Here is a 22,891-nt window from a genome sequence, read left to right as displayed (position 1 = left end):
ATATCCACTGATGTAATTTTTACAAGTTCACTTGTTAACATAGAAATCTTTATCAATAGCAATAAACTCTTTAAGAGTGAATGTAGTTTGCATTGTTTAGAATGTATATCAAAGAAATTTAAGTTTATAGGAAGCAATACAATGCAGAAGTATAATGTATAAATACAAACTGAAACAAATTAAGATATGGTGAAATAAGCTGTGCAGATTCACCTGTATTGATATAATATATATATATAATAAGGGATTGAACAAATATTGAAGGATTATTTAAATGGAGACTTATCAGAATATTAAAAGTTCAACATGTGGGGTGGAGCATAAAGTAAAGTATAGACCAGATAAAATATATATTGGTGTATATCAATTTATTTGTCGGTTTAATAAATTTTTCTGAAGCGAAGCATTAGACTTTGAAATGCCTAGGTGTAAAGAGCATTTATGTTAGTTTTCCTTATTGAACTAACAAACCACATATACCAATGTATATTTTATCTTGTCTATAATTTTAATATTTAATATGTATTGTGTTCCTACTTGTGTCAGATGGTTAAATGTATCTGTATTATATTTCAAGGCAATTTCCTTCATCAAACACACGTTAGACTTTCTGACATGCATGTTGGTGTTGCATTTTGTATTGTCTATACTATAACCACTTTATCTTGCAGATCCTCAGTTGTTGACAAAAAATGTATATAGGCACTTTGTGCGCAAGGCTCTGAAATGGATGTGTTGATTCTTTTGGAATTTCACACAAATGTATTTTGTCTGATAATGTTGTTTAATGGGTTTTGTATTAGAATGCCCCTGATAATATCAAAAACTGATTATCAAAAAAATCCAAATAAAGCTGGAACAACCTGATTTTGACCAAAGTGAATACCTTATACAGCCTAACATCACAAGTGCATTTGAGAAGTTTTATCTCCACACAAGAAGATCCCCGGTGTATAAAATCAACAGTTGTCTCTTTGATAAGACAGGGGTGTGTGTGACTGAATGTTTTTTTTTAGAGCACAATTGGATAATGATACTTGACTTTTTCATCTTGAACTTTAATTCAAGCCATTATATAAATTTAATGTTCTCTACAGTGCAATATAGACTACAATGTATTGTGGACTAAGTTGCTGTGGGGAGGCATGTGAAGCTTCTTCTGAGTGCACTGCAGTGGGTCCCTGATTAGAACAGGCAATCAATTGATTTGATTTAAAAATGGGCGATTTCAACGATTTCAGTTCCAAAATTAATGGAAATGTGGAACATTTGTTGACCCTCGTTTAATCCTGGGTAATGCCTGGTCTCCCTCTGTGTGTGTGTGTATATATATATATATATATATATATATATATATATATATATAAAGTATATCTATGAAAGTGAGAATATGTGTGAAGACACTTCTCAACCTATATACTCAACGAATTTTTGTTCTACAAACTTCAAATATGGTATATAGGGTATTACGACCTGTGGAAAACTTTTGAATCGGTTTTCATCTGATTACAAAGGCCGCTAAGAGGTCAAAATTGAACAATTGTATGTGTGAATGGTTCACATGACCTTATGTTAAGAATAAGTAGGTTTTAAAACGCGTTTTAAAGATTATATCAAGCTAGCTTATGGTTATCGTACTTGACTCACTGTCTTTAGGTTTGGGTTTCAATCTCAGTTCAAGTATTTTTTTTTTTACTTCGAAGAAATGAATTGTTCAGCAAAAACATAGTACTCGCATGCACATGTCTGTTTCTTTTTTTCTTTTTTTTCTTTTTTTCTTTTTCTTTTTCTTCTTTTTCTTTTTTTTCTTTTTTTTTTTTTTTTTTTTTTTAAGAAATTTAGTGCTATGTTTAATGCCAAGCAACGCTGGGTACATCTTCTACTATATGTGTGCGTATGTTTATTTATATGTATATATATATACACACACACACACACACAAAATATTGGAACCTAAATTAAAGATGAGTAATGCAAAACCTTTTACTAAAGATATACCCTAAGAACTCTCACTTTAAAAAAGTTCCTTATCGTTTTTGGTGTGCATGAAGATAATTCAGATGTAAGATGTTCATCTCCTGCTGTTCCTCCACCATAAGCACCCCTAGAAAAGAAGCTTCCCATGGGGCCCGTCTAGCTTTCAACTGATAAGTTTCTCCATTTCATATATTCTCGGTGGTGATTGATATTAAACAGCCGAAGTTACTTCGAACAAATTTATCTTTTAGAAATTTGGTTATCAGTGTGTGTGATTTTTAAATTCCCAGTCTGATGACAACTCCTCTACCCCAAGATACCCCTCCCATGGCCCCCTAAAAAAGGAGTAAAGATGCCTAGTTTAAAAATGTTTGGATTTATTTGTTCATGAGCTGAAGTTGTAATATATATTTCTCTTAGTATGTCTGTCCACTTAATTTTTTGTCAGAAATTATTGGACTGATATGGCTGAAATTTTGTAAAGACCGTTGCTATGAAAAGGTGCAGCAAACTAAGTATTATGATATCCATTCAATGCACAGTTAGGGATTAATAGAGATTAATCAATACAATACTACATTTACTCTAGAAGTTTTCTTGGAAAGACAGGCTGGAATTATGTGTGGACTTTATGATAAGGTATACCAAACTAAGTATTATGGTATTCATTCGATGTACACTTAGGGATTAAAAGGCATTAGTACTTGATGAAAAAATAAGCACATATTTAACGATCAATTTGGCATAAAGCACTCATTCTAAGTCAATGGACTATAACTTCTGCCGTTTTTAAGGTGCTAATAAGTCTAGTAGTAATAATTTCTGGGAAAACTTGTTGTCATTCAGCTTCCAGAGAACACCACAGGTTGTTTTCAAGGAAAGATCTTTGATGACCTGTGTTAAATCTCCTTGTGAGCAAATAATAATAATAATAATAATCTATATATTAATACGATAGCGTGTTATTTTCTGTGTCACACTTACATCCGGGTCATTTAATTGTTATTGAAATAGCAACTTTATAATATATCAAAATCGATAGTACATTAACTCTATAATATATACGAAATCTACAAGAATTAACATATATTCAAGCATACTTTACGACCAGGCTTTGTCGGGTGTTCATGCTAGCTTAGATAAAAAAAATTTAGATACTTTTGCAGTTTTAACAATAGAGCTACAATAATATCAGAGCGTTTCCATTTACACTGAACATCTACAGAATGGCAACATCAATAAATCACATATGAATGAGTCTCCTGTGGAATTTCCACAGGTTCCACTAATGATGATAATAGTAATAATAGTGATAATAATGATATGACGCTAATACACTTTCATATTTTTCTCCACTCATTTTTTTAAAGATGGGATTGCACAATTACTGAAGATGAAATGCAAAAAAAAGTAATTTTTAAAATTCCATCTGATTTCATTGTGTTGGAAACTCTAAAATACACTATTTTCACCTTTGGAAAACTGCAATCAATACTTGTTCTGTCCAAAGATAGTACAATAATATTGTAAAGTCTGGTTTCACACATGGTGTTGTCATGGAGGAAAAGCATACCTTTGTAAGTTACCAATGCTAGCTCCTTCTGGCGCAATGCCTCTTGCATACATTTCAATTGCTGCAAGTATGGGTCCCCAGGGGTTTTACTAAAAATGTACCACCAAAAATATGTCCAATCAATGTACGACTGAATGCTCCTGCCGTTTATCATATAGAAACATGTAAAGTTGCTTGAATCAGCAGGAGCCGAATCGGACAATTTAGTTGTGTCGGATTTTGGTTGGGCATAAGGAGGGGGTTAGTAAAATTGGACAACTAAATTAAGTACGATTATTTACTCCTCTTGCTGTTTTACTATTAAAGTAACTTCGACACGAACGAACTAATGGGTTTATCAGCACAAAATATTTTTTAAAATCTGTTGTGGTATTATTAAAATAAATAATAAAATGAACTTCCTCACAAGTTTCAGTTGAGAAGTTATTTTTTTGGAAATATATTTTTAGATTCATATAAAACTTATTTACAAAAAAAAAAATTATTTTTTAAATATTCTCTCTTAAGGCAGATAAATAGATACAACAGTATTTATTTACATAATGAACTCTTTAAAAACTTTATTTTTTCCAATTCTGTGTGCCATTTTCTTTGTTTTGTTTTTGTTTTTTGTTTTTGCTAAAAATCTTTGAAAAAAAGCTTTTTTTTTTAGATTAGTCGTGCCTTGATTTTACTAATTATGCACGACTAAAAAGTAAACACGATATTATATACGTTTAATTAAATACTAAAAGACTGAGACCATTATTTGGCACATTGTATTGCAAAAAAATAATTCTCAGTCCTTAAGGGTTTAATTAGTCAAAGCAACTTCGACAGTTTCAAGTTTAATTTAAAAACAAATAAAAAAAAAACAAGCAATAGTCGATAATAATGATAAAGATTTCTTTTACTTTTTACAAAGATTTTCTAGTGTTACATTGTTATTGTGTTACGAAATTCAAATTTTAAAGAAAAAGTTCACTTGTAAAATTTGATTTGCCAAAACAAAAAACAAAAAAACTCTTTGCTGAAAGTTGTGACTGTAAGTAAATTAGTTTTGTTTTTATTTCAATAATAAAGAAATAAACTTGTTTATTATTATTATTTTTTTTTTTACAAAGATCAAAAATAAAAAGTGGGACACTGGGGTGGAAAAAAAATGTCTGCCTTTAAGAATTTGCCAAAAATAATCGCGACTAAGTCGTTTTATTGTTTTTTTTTTTTAATAACATTTTTTGCGCTGTGTAAGAGGGAATATTTAATGAAAATTAGGAGTTTTCTTTTAGTAAATATCTTTTTAGGTATGGACTGAAAAAATATTTGTCAAAAAAATAACCTCTCGAAACTTCTGAGTAAATTCGTTTTATTGTTTATTACAAGATTGTTTTCTGATATTTTACACTGACGGACCCAGTTGATCATCTGTGTCAAAGTTGCTTTAACCAGCAGCAGCGGCAATAAGTCGTACATTGATCGTACATAATTTTTAGTTGTATATATTTAATAAAACCGATATCCCAGTGATCATTTGGCCTGTTGGTAGCAGTTCATAATGAACCACTTAACGACTTGACCAGTAGACAGAAAGCATAATCTTGCATGGGTGCATTGGTGGTCTTTTGGTGTGACGGACAGCATTCTGAGGAGACAACCAACATCTGGAACACTTAGGAGTTTCATACAGAGACCACTTTTCATCACTGGTAATCACTTGATTGAATAAGGATGCAGTATGGTGTTGAAAAAGCAAACTGCTCCGAATGAGATCTCTAGACACTCCCATCCTTCTCGCAGCTGCCTGGGTTATAATTGATGAACGGACATGGTATGCATGTTTTTTTATAACCTTTGATATTTCTGCTTCCGGCTATCCGAATTTGAAAATATTGCTATATGCATATTGTATATATTTAAATTTCATTCAATGACTAATCAAAAAATGGATAGAACTTACTTAGCACATACACAGATACACACACACATACATACACACTATATTCTCCACCACAACTGATGTTTAAAAAATTATGCTTCACCTGTTTGCAGTATTTTATTATATATAGATATTACTGTGTGATATTATATATTTGAATTAGCACACATATTTTGTGTTATAACATTTTCTTAGAAGTGCTCAATACATGAGTAGAGCTTAGCAATTGTATGGCAAATAAGTTGCACAAGTTTCAGAATTTTTGTAGATGATTGGTAATTTCTATTTTCATTATTTGAACTACTACTCTCATATTAAATGTTATTCTCACAATGTTTTTGCCAATATAACCTCAAAGCTTCTTCATGTGCATCTTATCGAATTCGGGAATCTGTATGGAATTTAAACTGAAACTTTTATTTAATCTATATGGATAGGTTGCTCTCGTTTTGTCAGCGATGATCGAATTGAAATCTTTAGTAATTCATAATTGTATTCTTCGTATCACCCATTGATATATATTTGTTTGAAGTAGTTAAGTGGTCTTGGCTACAGTAACCTAGCAATTCAATCTAGTAAGTTACCTAAATGAACGGTTGTTTGTATTCGTAGCTGGTAATATGCATAAGTTTTAGGATTTCAGCATATCTTTTGACATGTCTCTCTGGCTGCTATACTAGTCTATTTATAGCTTACATCAGCCAATCATATTCGGATGTATTCATATTTATTACATCACACATACCAAGAATTGAACTTTCAACCTCCAGAAGAATGTCTTTTAGAATTGTTTACTACTTAGCACTTATATCTATTGTGCCTCTGTGTTGATGTGATTTAGTTAAGATCTACATACAGTTTGTTTCTCTCCTGGAATAATATTATTGACAATTATTCATTGAGATGAAGAGAATATCTTTTTGAGGTTTTTCTCTGTATGGGAACAATATTTTATCCCATTTTATTCTTATGGTATTTCCGTCTGTTTAGGATCAAAGAACTATGATTAAGGGAGCTAATTCCGTTTCTGTTTCAGGTGGAGTTAACCCCCCCACCACCTTCATTTTACCTCTAATCTGATTTCTCATATGGAGACACAAGAACGGCATGAGACCTGCTGACTAGTGCCAACAAAGGGGATGACTTTGAATCCGGATGAATTAAGATGAAGAAATATTACTTCTGTCCGTGATAGTTGTGATACACAAACTCATGTAATAACAGATTAAGTCGAATAGATGCAACTTGTCTCATTCTATATGTGGAGTCTTTATAAAATGTCTATATCAAATCAACGAAAGTATTATTTTTCAACTACTTTCTGTCATTTATGTGCTACACACACACACACACATTCATTTTTAGGCATAAACTTCTGCAAGGCATTAATAATCATAATATGACAACACTGCCACCATTCATAATGCCTACCTTTTTATTTTCCAAATATATTTTGATTATGTTCAGTTGGGATATTGTATCTACGTTTACATTCATTTTTGTAGAGCCTATACTCCCCCCCCTCTCTCTCTCTCTCTCTCTCTAATATATATATATATATATATATATATATATATATATATATATATATATAATGGTAATTGCTAAATTTTGTAATCATTTAAAGGCTTCTTTTTAATGTCTGTGTCTTAATTTCCAGGTCGGCAAGGCACGAGCGCTGTATAATTTAGGCAATGTCTATCATACAAAAGGGAAACATTCCGGCCGCAGTGGACAGCAAGACCCTGGCGAGTTTCCACCTGAAGTCAGAGAATCCCTCCAAAAGGCAGCAGAATATTATGAGTAAGTAGGGAAACATCCCATTTGCTCTTTCTATTCCTTACCTTTCCCCTTTCTTATCCCAACCTCTTTATCCTGGTGAATCTTTCACGGTTGAGAGTAGAAAATTTGGTTGATCAACCAATCAATTGTTTTGTTTATTGATATACGGATGCTTTTGCCATTGGCTGCATATATGTTTACATTCAAGTAATGTAGAGGGACTAGTACTAAAACGATAAATGGAGGCTAAAGAAATATAACCCATCTATATATATAAAAGCGAAAATGTGTGTACGTATGTTCGCTTTTTGTGTATGTCCAAGAAAGGTTTTTTTCAGAGAAGCACTCGGTCGGCTCACAACTTCTTAAAACTTTTTATATCACATATAAATCATAATATCTCCGAGTTAACAACGGATCTCGCCTGTCTATTTAATTTGCTCGATTTCAGGAAGATAAATATTCAATAATTTTCGCTCGCCGCATGTGGATTAGGCTTTTTCCTATAATAAAAACAACACTAATTCTGGCGGTATTTTTCTGGTCGCGATCGCCGGAAATGTCTGAAAGCTTTGAACAGGGAAATATTTTCCTTATATCAATTGCTATTCAATTTGGACAAGGGGAGCTGTCCCCCCCCCCAACATCTTGGGAAAATAAAATAAAAAAAAGCGTTCCCGCATTAAATAAAATACTACTCCGCCGTCAAAGTTCACCTAATTAAGTCATTAAAACGTGCACCTGCCAAATCTAAGTAATTAAATAAATTCAAATGGTTAACGTCACATGTGTTTTTTCCCACACTTTAATTTCCAACTTCGCCTCAAGGGTTCAATCCTCATACGCACCCACCAAAACTGTTTTTATTTTAACCCCCCCCCCCAGGAGTTTTGATTTACATCCAAACACCCGGGCAATATTGGGTACCCCCTGCTAGTATATATATATATATAAGGCGGAAGTGACGCGCGCGTTTTCGTATATCCAGCAAAGGCTTTTTTCGCAGGAGTTCTCAAGAGGGGGGTACTATGTTTTAGAACTTTTTATATACTCCCTAGATCTATGATTTGCGAAGGGACGTCATCTCTAGATTTATTTGGATAGACTTTTATAAAATTCACGCTATTCCATTCTGTTGCGTGTTTGTTGGTGTTTTTCATATAAAAGCGAAGACAGTTTCCTGGCCTTTTGTGCCAGGACGTTTTGAAAGCAGTTAACTTTGAAAAATGTGGGGAAAACCCTTCATATCAGACAATTGCTATTCATTTGAGAGTTCTCCCTTTTTCGGGGAGCTTGGTTTCCCCGACATCATTGGGAAACAAATAAATGAAACAGTGGAAAGCTGAACTGGCCTCCAGCCAACTACGTTTTTGCAAGTCAACCTTTTGATTGACATTGCAAAATTTGAATGTTTTTCACTTCCTATGGCCTCATAGCGTAGCGGTAAGATGTCACGTTTTCTTTCACTTTCTTTTCCGCCTTCGGGTTCGTCATGGGTTCGAGCCTCCCTCCCTACAAACACTTTTTTTTTTTTCTGATACACCTCTAAACACTTGGCCAACGCCAGGTACTCCCACTAGTATGTATATATATATATATATATATATATATATATAAAGGGCAAAATGTGTACGTTTAGTATGTCTCGCAAAAACTATCTACACGCTACAGATCCATACGAGATTGGTATCGTTTTCAAGCTTGATCCTTCAGACAACAAATAGCGAAAAAAAATTATGGAGCCTCCTCCCTGGAGCTAACATTTGATACATAGATATCGAAATGTTCCATTAAAGGTCTTCTTCACCTCTCAAATGTTGAACGAGTAATGAAATGAAGGACATAAATTTTCCTCTCCCCAATTATGTGTGTATATATGCGTCTGTGTCCGTGTGTTTATATATGCATAAGCATATATAAACACACGGACACAGGCGCATACATACACACACACATACAGACACAGACGCATATATAGACATAGACGCATATATAAACACAGACGCATATATAGACACAGACAAACACAGACGCATATATACACGCATACACGCAGAGAGACGCATATATACACACGGACAGACGCATATGTACACACAGACAGACGGACAGACGCATATGTACACACGGACAGACGCATATGTACACACAGACAGACGCATATGTACACACACACACACGGACAGACGCATATGTACACGCACACACACACACGGACAGACGCATATGTACACGCACACACACATATCTACATAGACAGACACACAGACAGACGCATATATATGCACGGACACACATATATACACATACACGCACATATATATACATACGCGCAAAAATGTTATATACACACGCATACACACATTTATATTTGACATTTCATCTGGAAGAAGTTTCTTTTCACACTATTCTTAGAGTTGTCGCAGACAAACCTTCCCACATTGGATGTAAACGATTTAAAACCTAAAACAACTGTGACAAAAACAAAACCTTGTCTTAACTCAAACAAGCGATGATTCATTGTTTCTTATTTTTGACATTGACTTTCGAAATTCTTAAAACAGCAATGAATAATAACGTAAAACACTTCCAGATGATGACAACGCCATTTTTTGAAACCTCTTTCATGTGTTTTTCAATACTGATTTTATCTTTTTGGAATAAAATCTAAAGAATGGTCATTGCAATCAGTTTATCCGAAAAACGTTCTAGAAGGAATGGTGGCCGATGTGTGATTCTTTTAATGAAAAACTATTTCTCGGTTGAATTTGAATCTTGCCATACGTTTGATCTGTTAATCTGGATTTACAAAGTGTAGTATTTTTTATTACTATTATTTAGTATGTTTTTATTGAATTTATTTTCATTTATTTTATTGGTGCTAGTGCAAAGAGTGATCTGCACTATTTTTTAAAATCGTATTTCCAAGTTTAATTAAAGTTTTAGGGTGTTTTTTTTTTATTCAATTGTAAGGTTGAAGTATAGAATAGGTACAAAACACCCTCCCCTTAATTTATTTTTTTATTTAGCTTTTGTTTATTTTTTATTTAGCTTTTAGTGTAGCTTTTTATATGTTTAGTTATGTTTAGGTTTTTGATATGTTTAGGTTTTTGATATGTTTAGGTTTTTTATGTCTAGTTTTTTATGTTTTTCAATCCACAAAGATTCGAAAAAGTATTCAAAAATTCAAATATATAAGAAATAAATGTTATCAAAAACAAATGTCAAGCGTTACGTGAGAAGAAGGAAAATAGCCGCGAATTGACACCTAAATATTTGAACTCTTGATAATGACTTAAAAATAAAACAAATGTAGAAGTGTAAGCCATTTTGAGTTTCAGATGGTTCGCTGTTACACACAAGTCCTGGGAGGTGACTTGTTTGTAGTAGACAGTTCCACAGAACAAAATATTCTTACCGTGTCGAAACCCGGGAAAAGAACATGTGAAATTGCTCCAGAAAAGGTTTAATATTTATGAAGCAATTCTGGTTTCTGATTGGTTGGTAGCAGAACGTGAATTTATTTGATTCGTCAGTTCTTAGCAGCATCGTTTATAAATAGAATCGTCCGACTGTGTGGGATCATACCCCATTATCGAACCAAAATATTGCAACATCGTCCCTATTTTTTATAATGGGGAAGTCCCTTGTGTTCTGCTCAAAAATAAATATATATTTTTATATTTACTTAGACATAACAAAAATTAGAAATCATTTGGATCTTAGAATTTTAGCATTTAAAAAAGACGCCATTTTTAATTGTGTTCAAATGTCAAAAAGGAAAATTACAAAGATTTTTTTTTTTTTTTTTTTTTTCTAAGCAAAAGTATTAGTAGGTTAAAGTGTTAATACAAATAAAATGGATACAGTTTAACGTCTTGTCCAGGACTAATTTTTTTTTTTTTTTTTTTTGATATATAGAAATCTATATACTCTGAGCATTACCCCTAGGGTTTTACGCTGATATTCATGCAAAAAAGTAAGAGCCTTCTCATAAGTGGAACTTCGCTGGTCTGTATTTTTAATATATAGAAATCTATATACATACAGGGCAGTGAAAGAAAAAAAAAATTATTCAGTCAAATTCACCAACAAGTTTTGAGAGAAAACGTTGTAGCTTTATCCGTGTATATTTTTATTAATATCATTTTCGACCAGTGTAGAGCGTTTCTTGCACTCTCCCATTCCAAATTTTGATAGTATTTTGTCGATGTATCTCGATTGAGTCATCGTAACAAGTCCTTTGCTTTGAGAAAATTCTATCCCCAGAAACCAGGACATTTTGCCAAGATCGGTCATTTTAAATCTTTTACTTAATTTGTTCTTAACATCAGTTAACATTATGCCACTTGATGCGATTAAAATATCCTCGACCCACAAAACCAAAATCAGTAGTTTATCGTCTTTGTGTTGGGTATATAAACAGGGGTCTACAGCGCATTGTCTAAATTGTTGTTTAATAATATAATCATGGAATACTGTGTTCCAACACTGAGCACTCTGCTTTAGACCATATAATGACTTGTTAAGTCGCCACACGCTATTTTTATTTTTCATTATAAATCCCTTTGGAGGGGTAATATAAATTTCACAGCCTTTTGGGGCATTCAAATAAGCATTTTTTACGTCCATTTGATGGATGTTTAGGTCATATTGTGATGCGACTTGCAGTAAAATTCTGATTGTCGTTAGGTTTGTGGTCGGCGAAAACGTAGAAAAGTATTCTTTACCGTAAATTTGAGAACACCCCTTAGCAACAAATCTTGCTTTGTACTGTTCTACGCCTGATGCTGTACTCTTTTTTGTAAAGACCCATCTGGTAGAAATAACATGTTTATCTCTTGGGAGAGGCACTACCGTATAGGTATCTTTTTCGGTTAAGGCATCTATTTCTTTTTTCATGGCAATTTTCCATTCATCACAATGTTCTGAATTAATTGCTTCGTTGAAGCTTTTTGACGCATTTTCCATTGAATAGCAATAATCGATTTGATAATCGTTTATATTGTCGACCACAAAAAAATCGGGTCGTCTTCTATTTCTTTTGGGATATCTTTCGACTTTATCATCATCATCATCATGGACACTCTCGTCTCTGTCATTTTCATTGTTTTCGTTTGTTCTAATTATTTGAGGTAATATAATTTCATCCTCTTCATATGACAGGTTTTCGTCTGTAAAATTAAACGTGTCTGTGAATTTTACACACCGGATTCTTTTTATTTTATTTTTTTCGGGAAAAAATATTAAATTGGTTGGACTGTTTTTATCGTATTCAAGAAATCTACCTCTGTCGGCTTTAATATTCAATTTACTCTTTTTCTCCATATGTGCGAAGCAAGTTGAACCAAATATATGCATTCTGCTTAAATTTGTTTTTTTACCGCAGAAAGATTCATATGGAGTTTTAGATAGTGTTTTGTTAAAGCACCTGTTGCGTATATAGGCTGCCGCCATAAGTGCATACGTCCAGAAGTTTTTAGGGAGTTTTGATTCAATGAGCAGGCATCTTGCCATTTCAAAAAGTGTCCGCCACGCACGTTCAGCAGTGGCGGAGCTGATGTTTCATGCCTGATATGATGGTTAATTAGTAAAAGTTCAAAATCTTTATTGGTAAATTCCGTACTGTTGTCAGAGCGAATACACTTGATTTCACCATAGGGGGCCATGTCGGCTGGATATTTCTTAGTTGCTAGCAAGGTATCAGATTTGTTCTTTAAAAAGTAAACCATTATTAAACCTGAATGGTCATCTACGAAATTCAACACATATCTATAATGTTCTCGGTTCTACAGGACCGTTTAAGTCACAATGCACCATTGATAGGATTTTTTTGGCCTTTTTGTCTGGTATCTTGTTTTGATAGTTTGTCATTTTCCCTTGCGTACAGACGTCGCAGTTGAAGGTTTTTGATGTTTGTATTCGCATTCCATCAACTACAGTCGGCAACTTTTTGACATCAGGAATATTGCAGTGTCCAAGAATTTTATGCCATGTCTGTAGATCATGGCAGGCGGTTTTTGATGGGACTACGCTATTTAAATAATATAGTCTTCCATTTTCTTTAATGTCGAATACAGTTCCATTCGGGTATACCAGTTTTGATTTATTGGGGCTAAAGTTTATATTTGCACCTTGTTTTGTGGCAGCTTGTACAGAAAATATATTTTGTTTAAATTTTGGGATTAGAAGAGCGTTTTCTAGAATACAGAAACACAGTTCACCTTTATCGTTCTTTAGCGAGATTTTCGCATTGCCTTTTTTCAAAACGATATCATTGACTCGACTCCCGTCAGCTAGTTCTACAAAATGATTTTGTGGCTTAAAGTTGGGATCAAAATTGATAAAATCATATTCCTTTGTAATCACATGTGCCATGGCCCCACAATCGACAAGAAAATTATTATTGCTTGTTGACGCATCAAATGTACACGAAAATAAAAATGTATGTTCGCTAACAGAGCTCTCTACATTTTTAATGTAGTCGCCATTTTGAGTCCTGTATCTACATTGGAAACTCTTGTGATTAGGTCGTCCACAATTATAACAAATAATTTTTGTACTTTTCTTAGGAAAAAACCTGCTTTTGGCAAAGTTGCGTTTTTTATTCCTGGCATCGGTATAATTCGATTTTGGTGTTTTTATGTGTGTATTTTTAAATTTCATGATATTTGTGGATTCGTTTTTTTCTGTGATCATTTTTTCAGTTTCTTCGTAACTTCTGAGTGCTACCTTGAATTGGCTAAAAGTCATGGGTTTTTCTTTCTGGGTTATCACGGTGGTAAATGGCTTGAAATCACTCGGTAATCCCTTAAGGACCATGGAAATTAACAGACTGTCACTTATAACTTCACCAAACATTTTTAAAAAATTTGCAGTTGTCTCGGCTCTTATAATATAATCAGTAATAGTTTCGGCTTCCATTCGTTTTAGAGAGGTCAGTTCAGTGTATAAAGAAATAATTTTGGGTTTTCCTTTCGATAAATAATGCTCTCTCAATATGTTTAATGCTTTGCAGCCGTCGTCCAGGGCTTCTCTCATTACCAGTGATAGACTTCGGTCATCTAAACACTGTATTAATTCCGCAAAGACAGTTGCGTTCTTTTCAATGAAGTCGGGGTCGTTTCTGTTTTCAGGTTGTGTTTGTAGTACTTTGTGTAGCTTTTGGATTCGTAGATATCCCAGAAATTTAACTTGCCACAATTCGAATTTTGATTCGGATCCATCGAAATAAAGACGCACGCTGGGCGCATAACCTGTAAAAGTGTAAGCCATTTTGACTTTCAGAACAGTTTCAGATGGTTCGCTGTTACACACAAGTCCTGGGGGGTGACTTGTTTGTAGTAGACAGTTCCACAGAACAAAATATTCTTACCGTGTCGAAACCCGGGAAAAGAACATGTGAAATTGCTCCAGAGAAGGTTTAATATTTATGAAGCCATTCTGGTTTCTGATTGGTTGGTAGCAGAACGTGAATTTATTTGATTCGTCAGTTCTTAGCATCATCGTTTATAAATAGAATCGTCCGACTGTGTGGGATCATACCCCATTATCGAACCAAAATATTGCAACAACAAATACTATTAGAAACCCGCCCAATATGTGTTATGGTAACATATGTTAAGTTGCATTATATCTTGATTTTAATCCTTGTAAGGAAACGCAAGTGTTACAGAATTGTTCTGTTCGGGAAATTTATTTTTACCTATCCTGAAGTAGGTAGGTATTTTAATGTGTGTGTGTGTATATATATATATATATGTGTGTGTGTGTGTGTGTGTGCATGATTGTAGGTCAGTTTGCTTTATTGTAAATTTTTTTTATAATTCATTGTAAACTGGATGCAATTTAAAAATACAATGCAAAATTGAACAGATGGAATCAATATAAGGAATTCTTCCATGTTCCTCCGATGATTCCGGTTGAAACATTTTATAGATTTTCATTAGAATTCTTTTAGAATAATTTGTCTGAAAAGTAATCAGAATATTTCAGTAACCTTTGAAAGAAATGGGATTTTACAAATGAAGATTTATGCATATATCTCATCTTGATAAGGCAATTAGTGGTCCTGGCACTTATTCAACCACCTGGCTCTATCAGTGTCACGCCGCACACCATTCCAGCTGCCCTTCGAGGTGGCTATTTTCTACCAAATCAGACCAAAATAATCTTGGGCATTCTGTGCTGGGTAGTCTTGTTCTGTGTTGGTCAGAGCCATGATGTTGTACAGTCCCAGACTTTACCATTTCACCTTTTGAGAAGGGACTAGTTTATTGCTAATCATATAAGCCTCCCCCCCTCTCTCTCTCTCACGTCCTTCGGAGTAGTTAATACCGAAATCGGACCAACAAAATCTTTGGCTTGCTCTGGCTGACGTTGCCTTGTTTTCTGTTGGTGTGATATGTGGTACTGTGCAGCTCCCAGGCTTTACCTTTTCTCCCTCTTAGTTTATTGCTCATCACCTGAAGCATCCTTAGCAGGGAATGCCGAAGTGGTTGCTCAAGTAATTTTTGTCCGGCCAGAGTGCTTTATCGCTAGAATATAGGCTTTGCAAATCTTACTTTCTTGACTGTGTTTCTAATCTTCCCAGCATGGGAGGGAGATAAACGATACCTAGTGCCATGCATTAATTTAGCTCTATGAATGCTTCTCCATCATCATTATTTGAGGGAACACTTTAACCTGTTCTCAGCCTGCCAATCTAGTAGATCATCTGATCAAACTTTCTGAGGTTTCAGATAAATCCACAATTGTTTGCATTAACTTTTTAACGTGTATATCATACTTTATAACATTTTTGTTTCTTTACGTATTGCGGCCATTTTCTTTTTGATAATTTGTTATTCTTAAAATTAGTGTGTGTTCAATTAATTGGGAATCAGAACTTTTGGGGGTATCAGAATCAGAAAAATTTTAACCGAATTTTGGATTCCCAAAACAATTATTTTTTTACTAGCAGATGTACTTAGCGTATTAAACGTAATGTTGGATTGCTTTAAAAAATGAAGTAAAGAAACTGAGACATGTGCATTCGAGTATCATGTCTTTTCTAAACAGTTCATTTCTTGTAAGTAAAAAAAAACTAATGAAATACGCAAGCTGAAATCGAAACCAAAACAAAGAGTCGAATACAATAACCATTAGGCCAGCTTGCCACGTTCTTTAAAAAGTGTTTTCAAACCTTCTTATTCTTAACATAAGGATGTCATGTGAACGATTCAGTGGTGAAATAGTTGGCAAATAAAAATCCGATGACCCTTAAGTACCAATTTTTCAAAATTGACCCCTTAGCAACCCATTTTTCCAGATTAAAACAGATTGGCAAGTTTTCCACATGTCTGAATACATGATATACCAAATTTCAAATTTGTAGATAAAAATTCGTTAAGTATATAAGTTGACAGTTTTCCTCACATACAACATTCTCACTTTTAAAGATATACTAGTAGTTCAGTCTGGCTTTGCTCGGGCCCTATGTACTGTTCATAACTTTATGGGCATATATATTTTCAAAAGTTTGACTCATTTCCAGGTAATCTACATCTAAAATTTCAAGTGTTTAGACCCAAAATTGGTGGAGGAGTTTAGTAGAGTCTCCAAAGGTCAACTCTTTCAACTTTGACCCCTTAGAAGCCAAATTTTAGGCCAAAAATCGATTAAAAAGCTTGCCCTATGTCTGAATACGCTTTATATAAAATTTCAAATGTTTGGACCGAAAATTGGCTGAATAATTTGGTAGAGACCGCAGAGGTCAATTTTTTTAACATATATTGTGTTGGGTTCAAATCAAATTAAAAAGTTTTATCTATGTCCAAGTAACCTGCATCTAAAATTTCAAGTGTTTAGACCCAAAATTGGCAGAGGAGTTTGGTAGAGTTTTCAAAAGTCAAATCGTTGAACTTTGACCCTTTGGCAGCAAAATTTCTGGCCGAAAACCGATTAAAAATATTTCCCCAAATCTCAATACTACTTATGTCAAATCTCGAGTCTCTAGACTGAAAAATGACAGTAGTTTGGTAGGTAAATGTACACGCACAGAGACAATTTCAGTTATATATATATATATATATATATATATATATATATATATATATATATATATAAAGTGACGTCTGTAGGCATATAGCGACTTAAGATTTCGAAATGGTTCCAATAAATTTAAGATATTTTTATCTTTATTTTTAAGAAATATTATATTTTAATTTTTTATTTTAGTTGAGTTTCCATTTGCTCCTTGAAAGTAAAATTATTAGTAAATCTACTCATAATTATTTGTTACTGGACAATTTCCAATGTGAGAGAGAAAGTGAATGATTTGGTTATATTAAAGATTGCGTTTTAAACAAAATCTATATCTAGAGAGAGAGAGAGAGAGATATTGATTGATTGATTGATTTTGTTTAAAACGCAATCTTTAATTGCTAATATTAATGATAAATACTTGTTGATGTTAAACTACCAGTAAAACTAAAATCTATATATCATAATAGCGAAATTAGGTAAAAATGCCACTGGTAAAATGACACAAGTGAATAAATGTCACTGGTAAAATGACACAAGTGAATAAATGTCACTGGTAAAATGACACAAGTGAATAAATGAGCAAAATTGGCGCAAGAGAAAAATATTGATGAAAATCTTACAAATCACTATTTCCAATCGATTATAATAAGATCAAAGAAAAAATAGATCTTTTCTTTTTTTTTTATTTAAAAAGGCATAACCACTTATCGATGCCCAGAGACCACTCGAGGATAAGGGTTAAGAGTGTACAGTAGTCATGTAATGTATTCCCTCTCAAGTGTTTTGTTACTTTTGCACAAGATTTACGGGAATTTAAAAAATAATTACTCTATCTATATATTTAGAAATTCAAAAAGAATTGGAAATTTAGGAGAATCTGTAATTGTATTAGAATGTGTAAAAAAGATTAAAATCATCCCACCACTATTTTGAATATTGACTATTTTTTTGTTTCTTTTTCAAATGTATTTTGTAAAATTGTATTATTGGATTTTCAAAGTCAGATCCAAATAGCAATCTGTCTGGCATATCGATACTTTATTATAATTAGTCTATCTTTACGTTTTTTTTTCTTCCACTGTTATTGACATAAATATATTTTTTCTGAAGACTTATTCTGATTAAAAAAAACTGTTAAGATGGAGATGCACTTAAGTGATGTCTGTAGGCATATAGCGATTTAAGATTTCGAAATGGTTCCAATAAATTTCAGACATTTTTATCTTTATTTTTAAGAAATATTATATTTTAATTTTTTATTTTAGTTTAGTTTCCATTTGCTCCTTGAAAGTAAAATTATTAGTAAATCTACTAATAATTATTTGTTACTGGACAATTTCCAATGTGAGAAAGAAAGTGAATGATTTGGTTATATCAATTGAAACACTGAATTAGCAAATCTCAAAAAAGTTGGTTATGACAATAAAATAAACAAAACAAGGTTTTTTGAAAGGAAATGTTCTGGTCGAGAGTTTTGGTGGAGTTTGAGATGTTCAAGAATTTTGGAGAAAAAAAAAGAGATCGATTATGGAAATGAGAAAATGATTAGTGAGAGATCTTTTTTTTTTTCTCTCTTGTAGGTGGGTGTATCGGGGATGGGGTACATTTAGTTGTAAGGAACCTAGAAACTTTGTAAAAGATCAAAGAATGCTTCTAAGTAGAAGTGTTCGAAAAACGTTCTGTTTACAGTTGATAAAATAAGGCGAAGTGAAGGAGACATGAAAAACAAGGGTGGGAATTATCAATAAAATAATAATAAAAAAAAAATACTAAACACGGTAGGAAATTGTAAAGTGGCCGCAATTTATTCTACTTAACTGTATCAAGTTTTACATATAGTACACTTCTTTCTTTCTCCTCCCTTCTTTCTCTGTCTCCTCCCTTCTCTCTCTGTCTCCTCCCTTCTCTCTCTGTCTCCTCCCTTCTCTCTCTGTCTCCTCCCTTCTCTCTCTGTCTCCTCCCTTCTCTCTCTGTCTCCTCCCTTCTCTCTCTGTCTCCTCCCTTCTCTCTCTGTCTCCTCCCTTCTCTCTCTGTCTCCTACCCCCTCTCTCTGTCTCCTACCCCCTCTCTCTGTCTCCTACCCCCTCTCTCTGTCTCCTACCCCCTCTCTCTGTCTCCTACCCCCTCTCTCTGTCTCCTACCCCCTCTCTCTGTCTCCTACCCCCTCTCTCTGTCTCCTACCCCCTCTCTCTGTCTCCTACCCCCCTCTCTCTCTCTCTACCCCCCCTCTCTCTCTCTCTACCCCCTCTCTCTCTCTCTACCCCCTCTCTCTCTCTCTCTACCCCCTCTCTCTCTCTCTCTCTACCCCCTCTCTCTCTCTCTCTCTACCCCCTCTCTCTCTCTCTCTACCCCCTCTCTCTCTCTCTCTCTACCCCTCCTTTCTTTCTCTCTACCCCTCCTTTCTCTCTCTCTCTCTCTACCCCTCCTTTCTCTCTCTCTCTCTATACCCTCCTTTCTCTCTCTCTCTCTATCCCTTCCTTTCTCTCTCTCTACCCCTCCTTTCTCTCTCTCTCTACCCCTCCTTTCTCTCTCTCTCTACCCCTCCTTTCTCTCTCTCTCTACCCCTCCTTTCTCTCTCTCTCTACCCCTCCTTTCTCTCTCTCTCTACCCCTCCTTTCTCTCTCTCTCTCTACCCCTCCTTTCTCTCTCTCTCTCTACCCCTCCTTTCTCTCTCTCTACCCTCCTTTCTCTCTCTCTCTATCCCTCCTTTCTTCTCTCTATCCCTCCTTTCTTCTCTCTATCCCTCCTTTCTCCTCTACCCCTCCTTTCTCCTCTCTACCCCTCCTTTCTCCTTCTCTCTACCCCTCTTTTCTTCTTCTCTCTACCCCTTCTTTCTCCCCCTATCTCTCTCTACCCCCTCTCTCACTACCCCCTCTCTCTCTCTCTCTCTCTCTCTTTACCCTCTCTCTCTTTACCCGCTCTTCTCTCTCTCTCTCTTTACCCTCTCTTCTCTCTCTCTCTTTTTACCCTCTCTTCTCTCTCTCTTTACCCTCTTTTCTCTCTCTCTCTACCCTCTCTTCTCTCTCTCTCTACCCTCTCTTCTCTCTCTCTCTCTACCCTCTCTTCTCTCTCTCTCTTTACCCTCTCTTCTCTCTCTCTCTTTACCCTCTCCTCTCTCTCTTTACCCTCTCCTTTCTCTCTTTACCCTCTCCTCTCTCTCTTTACCCTCTCCTCTCTCTCTCTCTCTCTTTACCCTCTCTTCTCTCTCTCTTTACCCTCTCTTCTCTCTCTCTTTACCCTCTCTTTTCTCTCTCTCTTTACCCTCTCTTTTCTCTCTCTCTTTACCCTCTCTTCTCTCTCTCTCTTTACCCTCTCTTCTCTCTCTCTCTTTACCCTCTCTTCTCTCTCTCTCTTTACCCTCTCTTCTCTCTCTCTCTTTACCCTCTCTTCTCTCTCTCTCTCTTTACCCTCTCTTCTCTCTCTCTCTTTACCCTCTCTTCTCTCTCTCTCTTTACCCTCTCTTCTCTCTCTCTCTTTACCCTCTCTTCTCTCTCTCTTTACCCTCTCTTCTCTCTCTCTCTTTACCCTCTCTTCTCTCTCTCTCTTTACCCTCTCTTCTCTCTCTCTCTTTACCCTCTCTTCTCTCTCTCTCTTTACCCTCTCTTCTCTCTCTCTCTCTTTACCCTCTCTTCTCTCTCTCTCTTTACCCTCTCTCTCTCTTTACCCTCTCTTCTCTCTCTCTCTTTACCCTCTCTTCTCTCTCTCTCTTTACCCTCTCTTCTCTCTCTCTCTTTACCCTCTCTTCTCTCTCTCTCTTTACCCTCTCTTCTCTCTCTCTCTTTACCCTCTCTTCTCTCTCTCTCTTTACCCTCTCTTCTCTCTCTCTCTTTACCCTCTCTTCTCTCTCTCTCTTTACCCTCTCTTCTCTCTCTCTACCCCTCTCTTCTCTCTCTCTACCCCTCTCTTCTCTCTCTCTACCCCTCTCTTCTCTCTCTCTACCCCTCTCTTCTCTCTCTCTACCCCTCTCTTCTCTCTCTCTACCCCTCTCTTCTCTCTTTCTCTGTCTCTTTCTCTCTACCCCCCTCTTCTCTCTCTCTCTCTCTCTCTCTCTTTCTACCCCGGTCTTCTCTCTCTCTCTCTTTCTACCCCTCTCTTCTCTCTCTCTCTACCCTCTCTTCTCTCTCTCTCTCTCTACCCCTCTCTTCTCTCTCTCTCTCTCTACCCCTCTCTTCTCTCTCTCTCTCTCTCTACCCCTCTCTTCTCTCTCTCTCTCTCTACCCCTCTCTTCTCTCTCTCTCTCTCTACCCCTCTCTTCTCTCTCTCTCTCTACCCCTCTCTTCTCTCTCTCTCTCTACCCCTCTCTTCTCTCTCTCTCTCTCTCTACCCCTCTCTTCTCTCTCTCTCTCTACCCCTCTCTTCTCTCTCTCTCTCTACCCCTCTCTCTCTCTACCCCTCTCTCTCTCTACCCCTCTCTTCTCTCTCTCTCTCTACCCCTCTCTTCTCTCTCTCTCTCTACCCCTCCCTTCTCGCGTCGCTCTCTCTACCCCTCCCTTCTCGCGTCGCTCTCTCTACCCCTCCCTTCTCGCGTCGCTCTCTCTACCCCTCCCTTCTCGCGTCGCTCTCTCTACCCCTCCCTTCTCGCGTCGCTCTCTCTACCCCTCCCTTCTCGCGTCGCTCTCTCTACCCCTCCCTTCTCGCTCTCTCTCTTTCTACCCCTCCCTTCTCGCTCTCTCTCTTTCTACCCCTCCCTTCTCGCTCTCTCTCTCTTTCTACCCCTCCCTTCTCGCTCTCTCTCTCTTTCTACCCCTCCCTTCTCGCTCTCTCTCTCTCTTTCTACCCCTCCCTTCTCGCTCTCTCTCTCTCTTTCTACCCCTCCCTTCTCGCTCTCTCTCTCTCTCTTTCTACCCCTCCCTTCTCGCTCTCTCTCTCTCTCTTTCTACCCCTCCCTTCTCGCTCTCTCTCTCTCTCTTTCTACCCCTCCCTTCTCGCTCTCTCTCTCTCTTTCTACCCCTCCCTTCTCGCTCTCTCTCTCTCTTTCTACCCCTCCCTTCTCGCTCTCTCTCTCTCTCTTTCTACCCCTCCCTTCTCGCTCTCTCTCTCTCTCTTTCTACCCCTCCCTTCTCGCTCTCTCTCTCTCTCTCTCTTTCTACCCCTCCCTTCTCGCTCTCTCTCTCTCTCTCTTTCTACCCCTCCCTTCTCGCTCTCTCTCTCTCTTTCTACCCCTCCCTTCTCGCTCTCTCTCTCTCTTTCTACCCCTCCCTTCTCGCTCTCTCTCTCTTTCTACCCCTCCCTTCTCGCTCTCTCTCTCTTTCTACCCCTCCCTTCTCGCTCTCTCTCTCTTTCTACCCCTCCCTTCTCGCTCTCTCTCTCTTTCTACCCCTCCCTTCTCGCTCTCTCTCTCTTTCTACCCCTCCCTTCTCGCTCTCTCTCTCTTTCTACCCCTCCCTTCTCGCTCTCTCTCTCTTTCTACCCCTCCCTTCTCGCTCTCTCTCTCTTTCTACCCCTCCCTTCTCGCTCTCTCTCTCTTTCTACCCCTCCCTTCTCGCTCTCTCTCTCTTTCTACCCCTCCCTTCTCGCTCTCTCTCTCTTTCTACCCCTCCCTTCTTTCTCTCTCGCCCTCCTTGCTTTATATAGATAGTACTTTGCCATTCCTCGCTTTTTCTTTACCTATTTAGTAT

The 22,891-nt window shown here is 36.2% G+C and overlaps 1 protein-coding gene across 4 annotated transcripts in view; it reads left to right on the top strand.

Moving 5' to 3' along the window:
* The window catches only part of LOC145254851 (G-protein-signaling modulator 2-like), a 635,388-nt gene that overhangs the window by 485,979 nt on the left and 126,518 nt on the right, over positions 1 to 22,891 (top strand). For all 4 annotated transcript variants that reach the window (XM_080113701.1, XM_080113700.1, XM_080113702.1 and 1 more), the window contains one exon: positions 7,126 to 7,268. In XM_080113701.1, coding sequence (XP_079969827.1) covers positions 7,126 to 7,268 — 143 coding nt within the window. The remainder of the gene's footprint in view (positions 1 to 7,125; positions 7,269 to 22,891) is intronic.

This window comes from Euprymna scolopes, chromosome 30 (assembly GCF_053919585.1).
Source record: "Euprymna scolopes isolate OS-2025 chromosome 30, ASM5391958v1, whole genome shotgun sequence".
In the NCBI taxonomy this organism is placed as follows: Eukaryota; Metazoa; Mollusca; class Cephalopoda; order Sepiida; family Sepiolidae; genus Euprymna; species Euprymna scolopes.
Note: the sequence above shows the minus strand (reverse complement) of the source record. Positions and strands in the feature narration are given on the sequence as shown.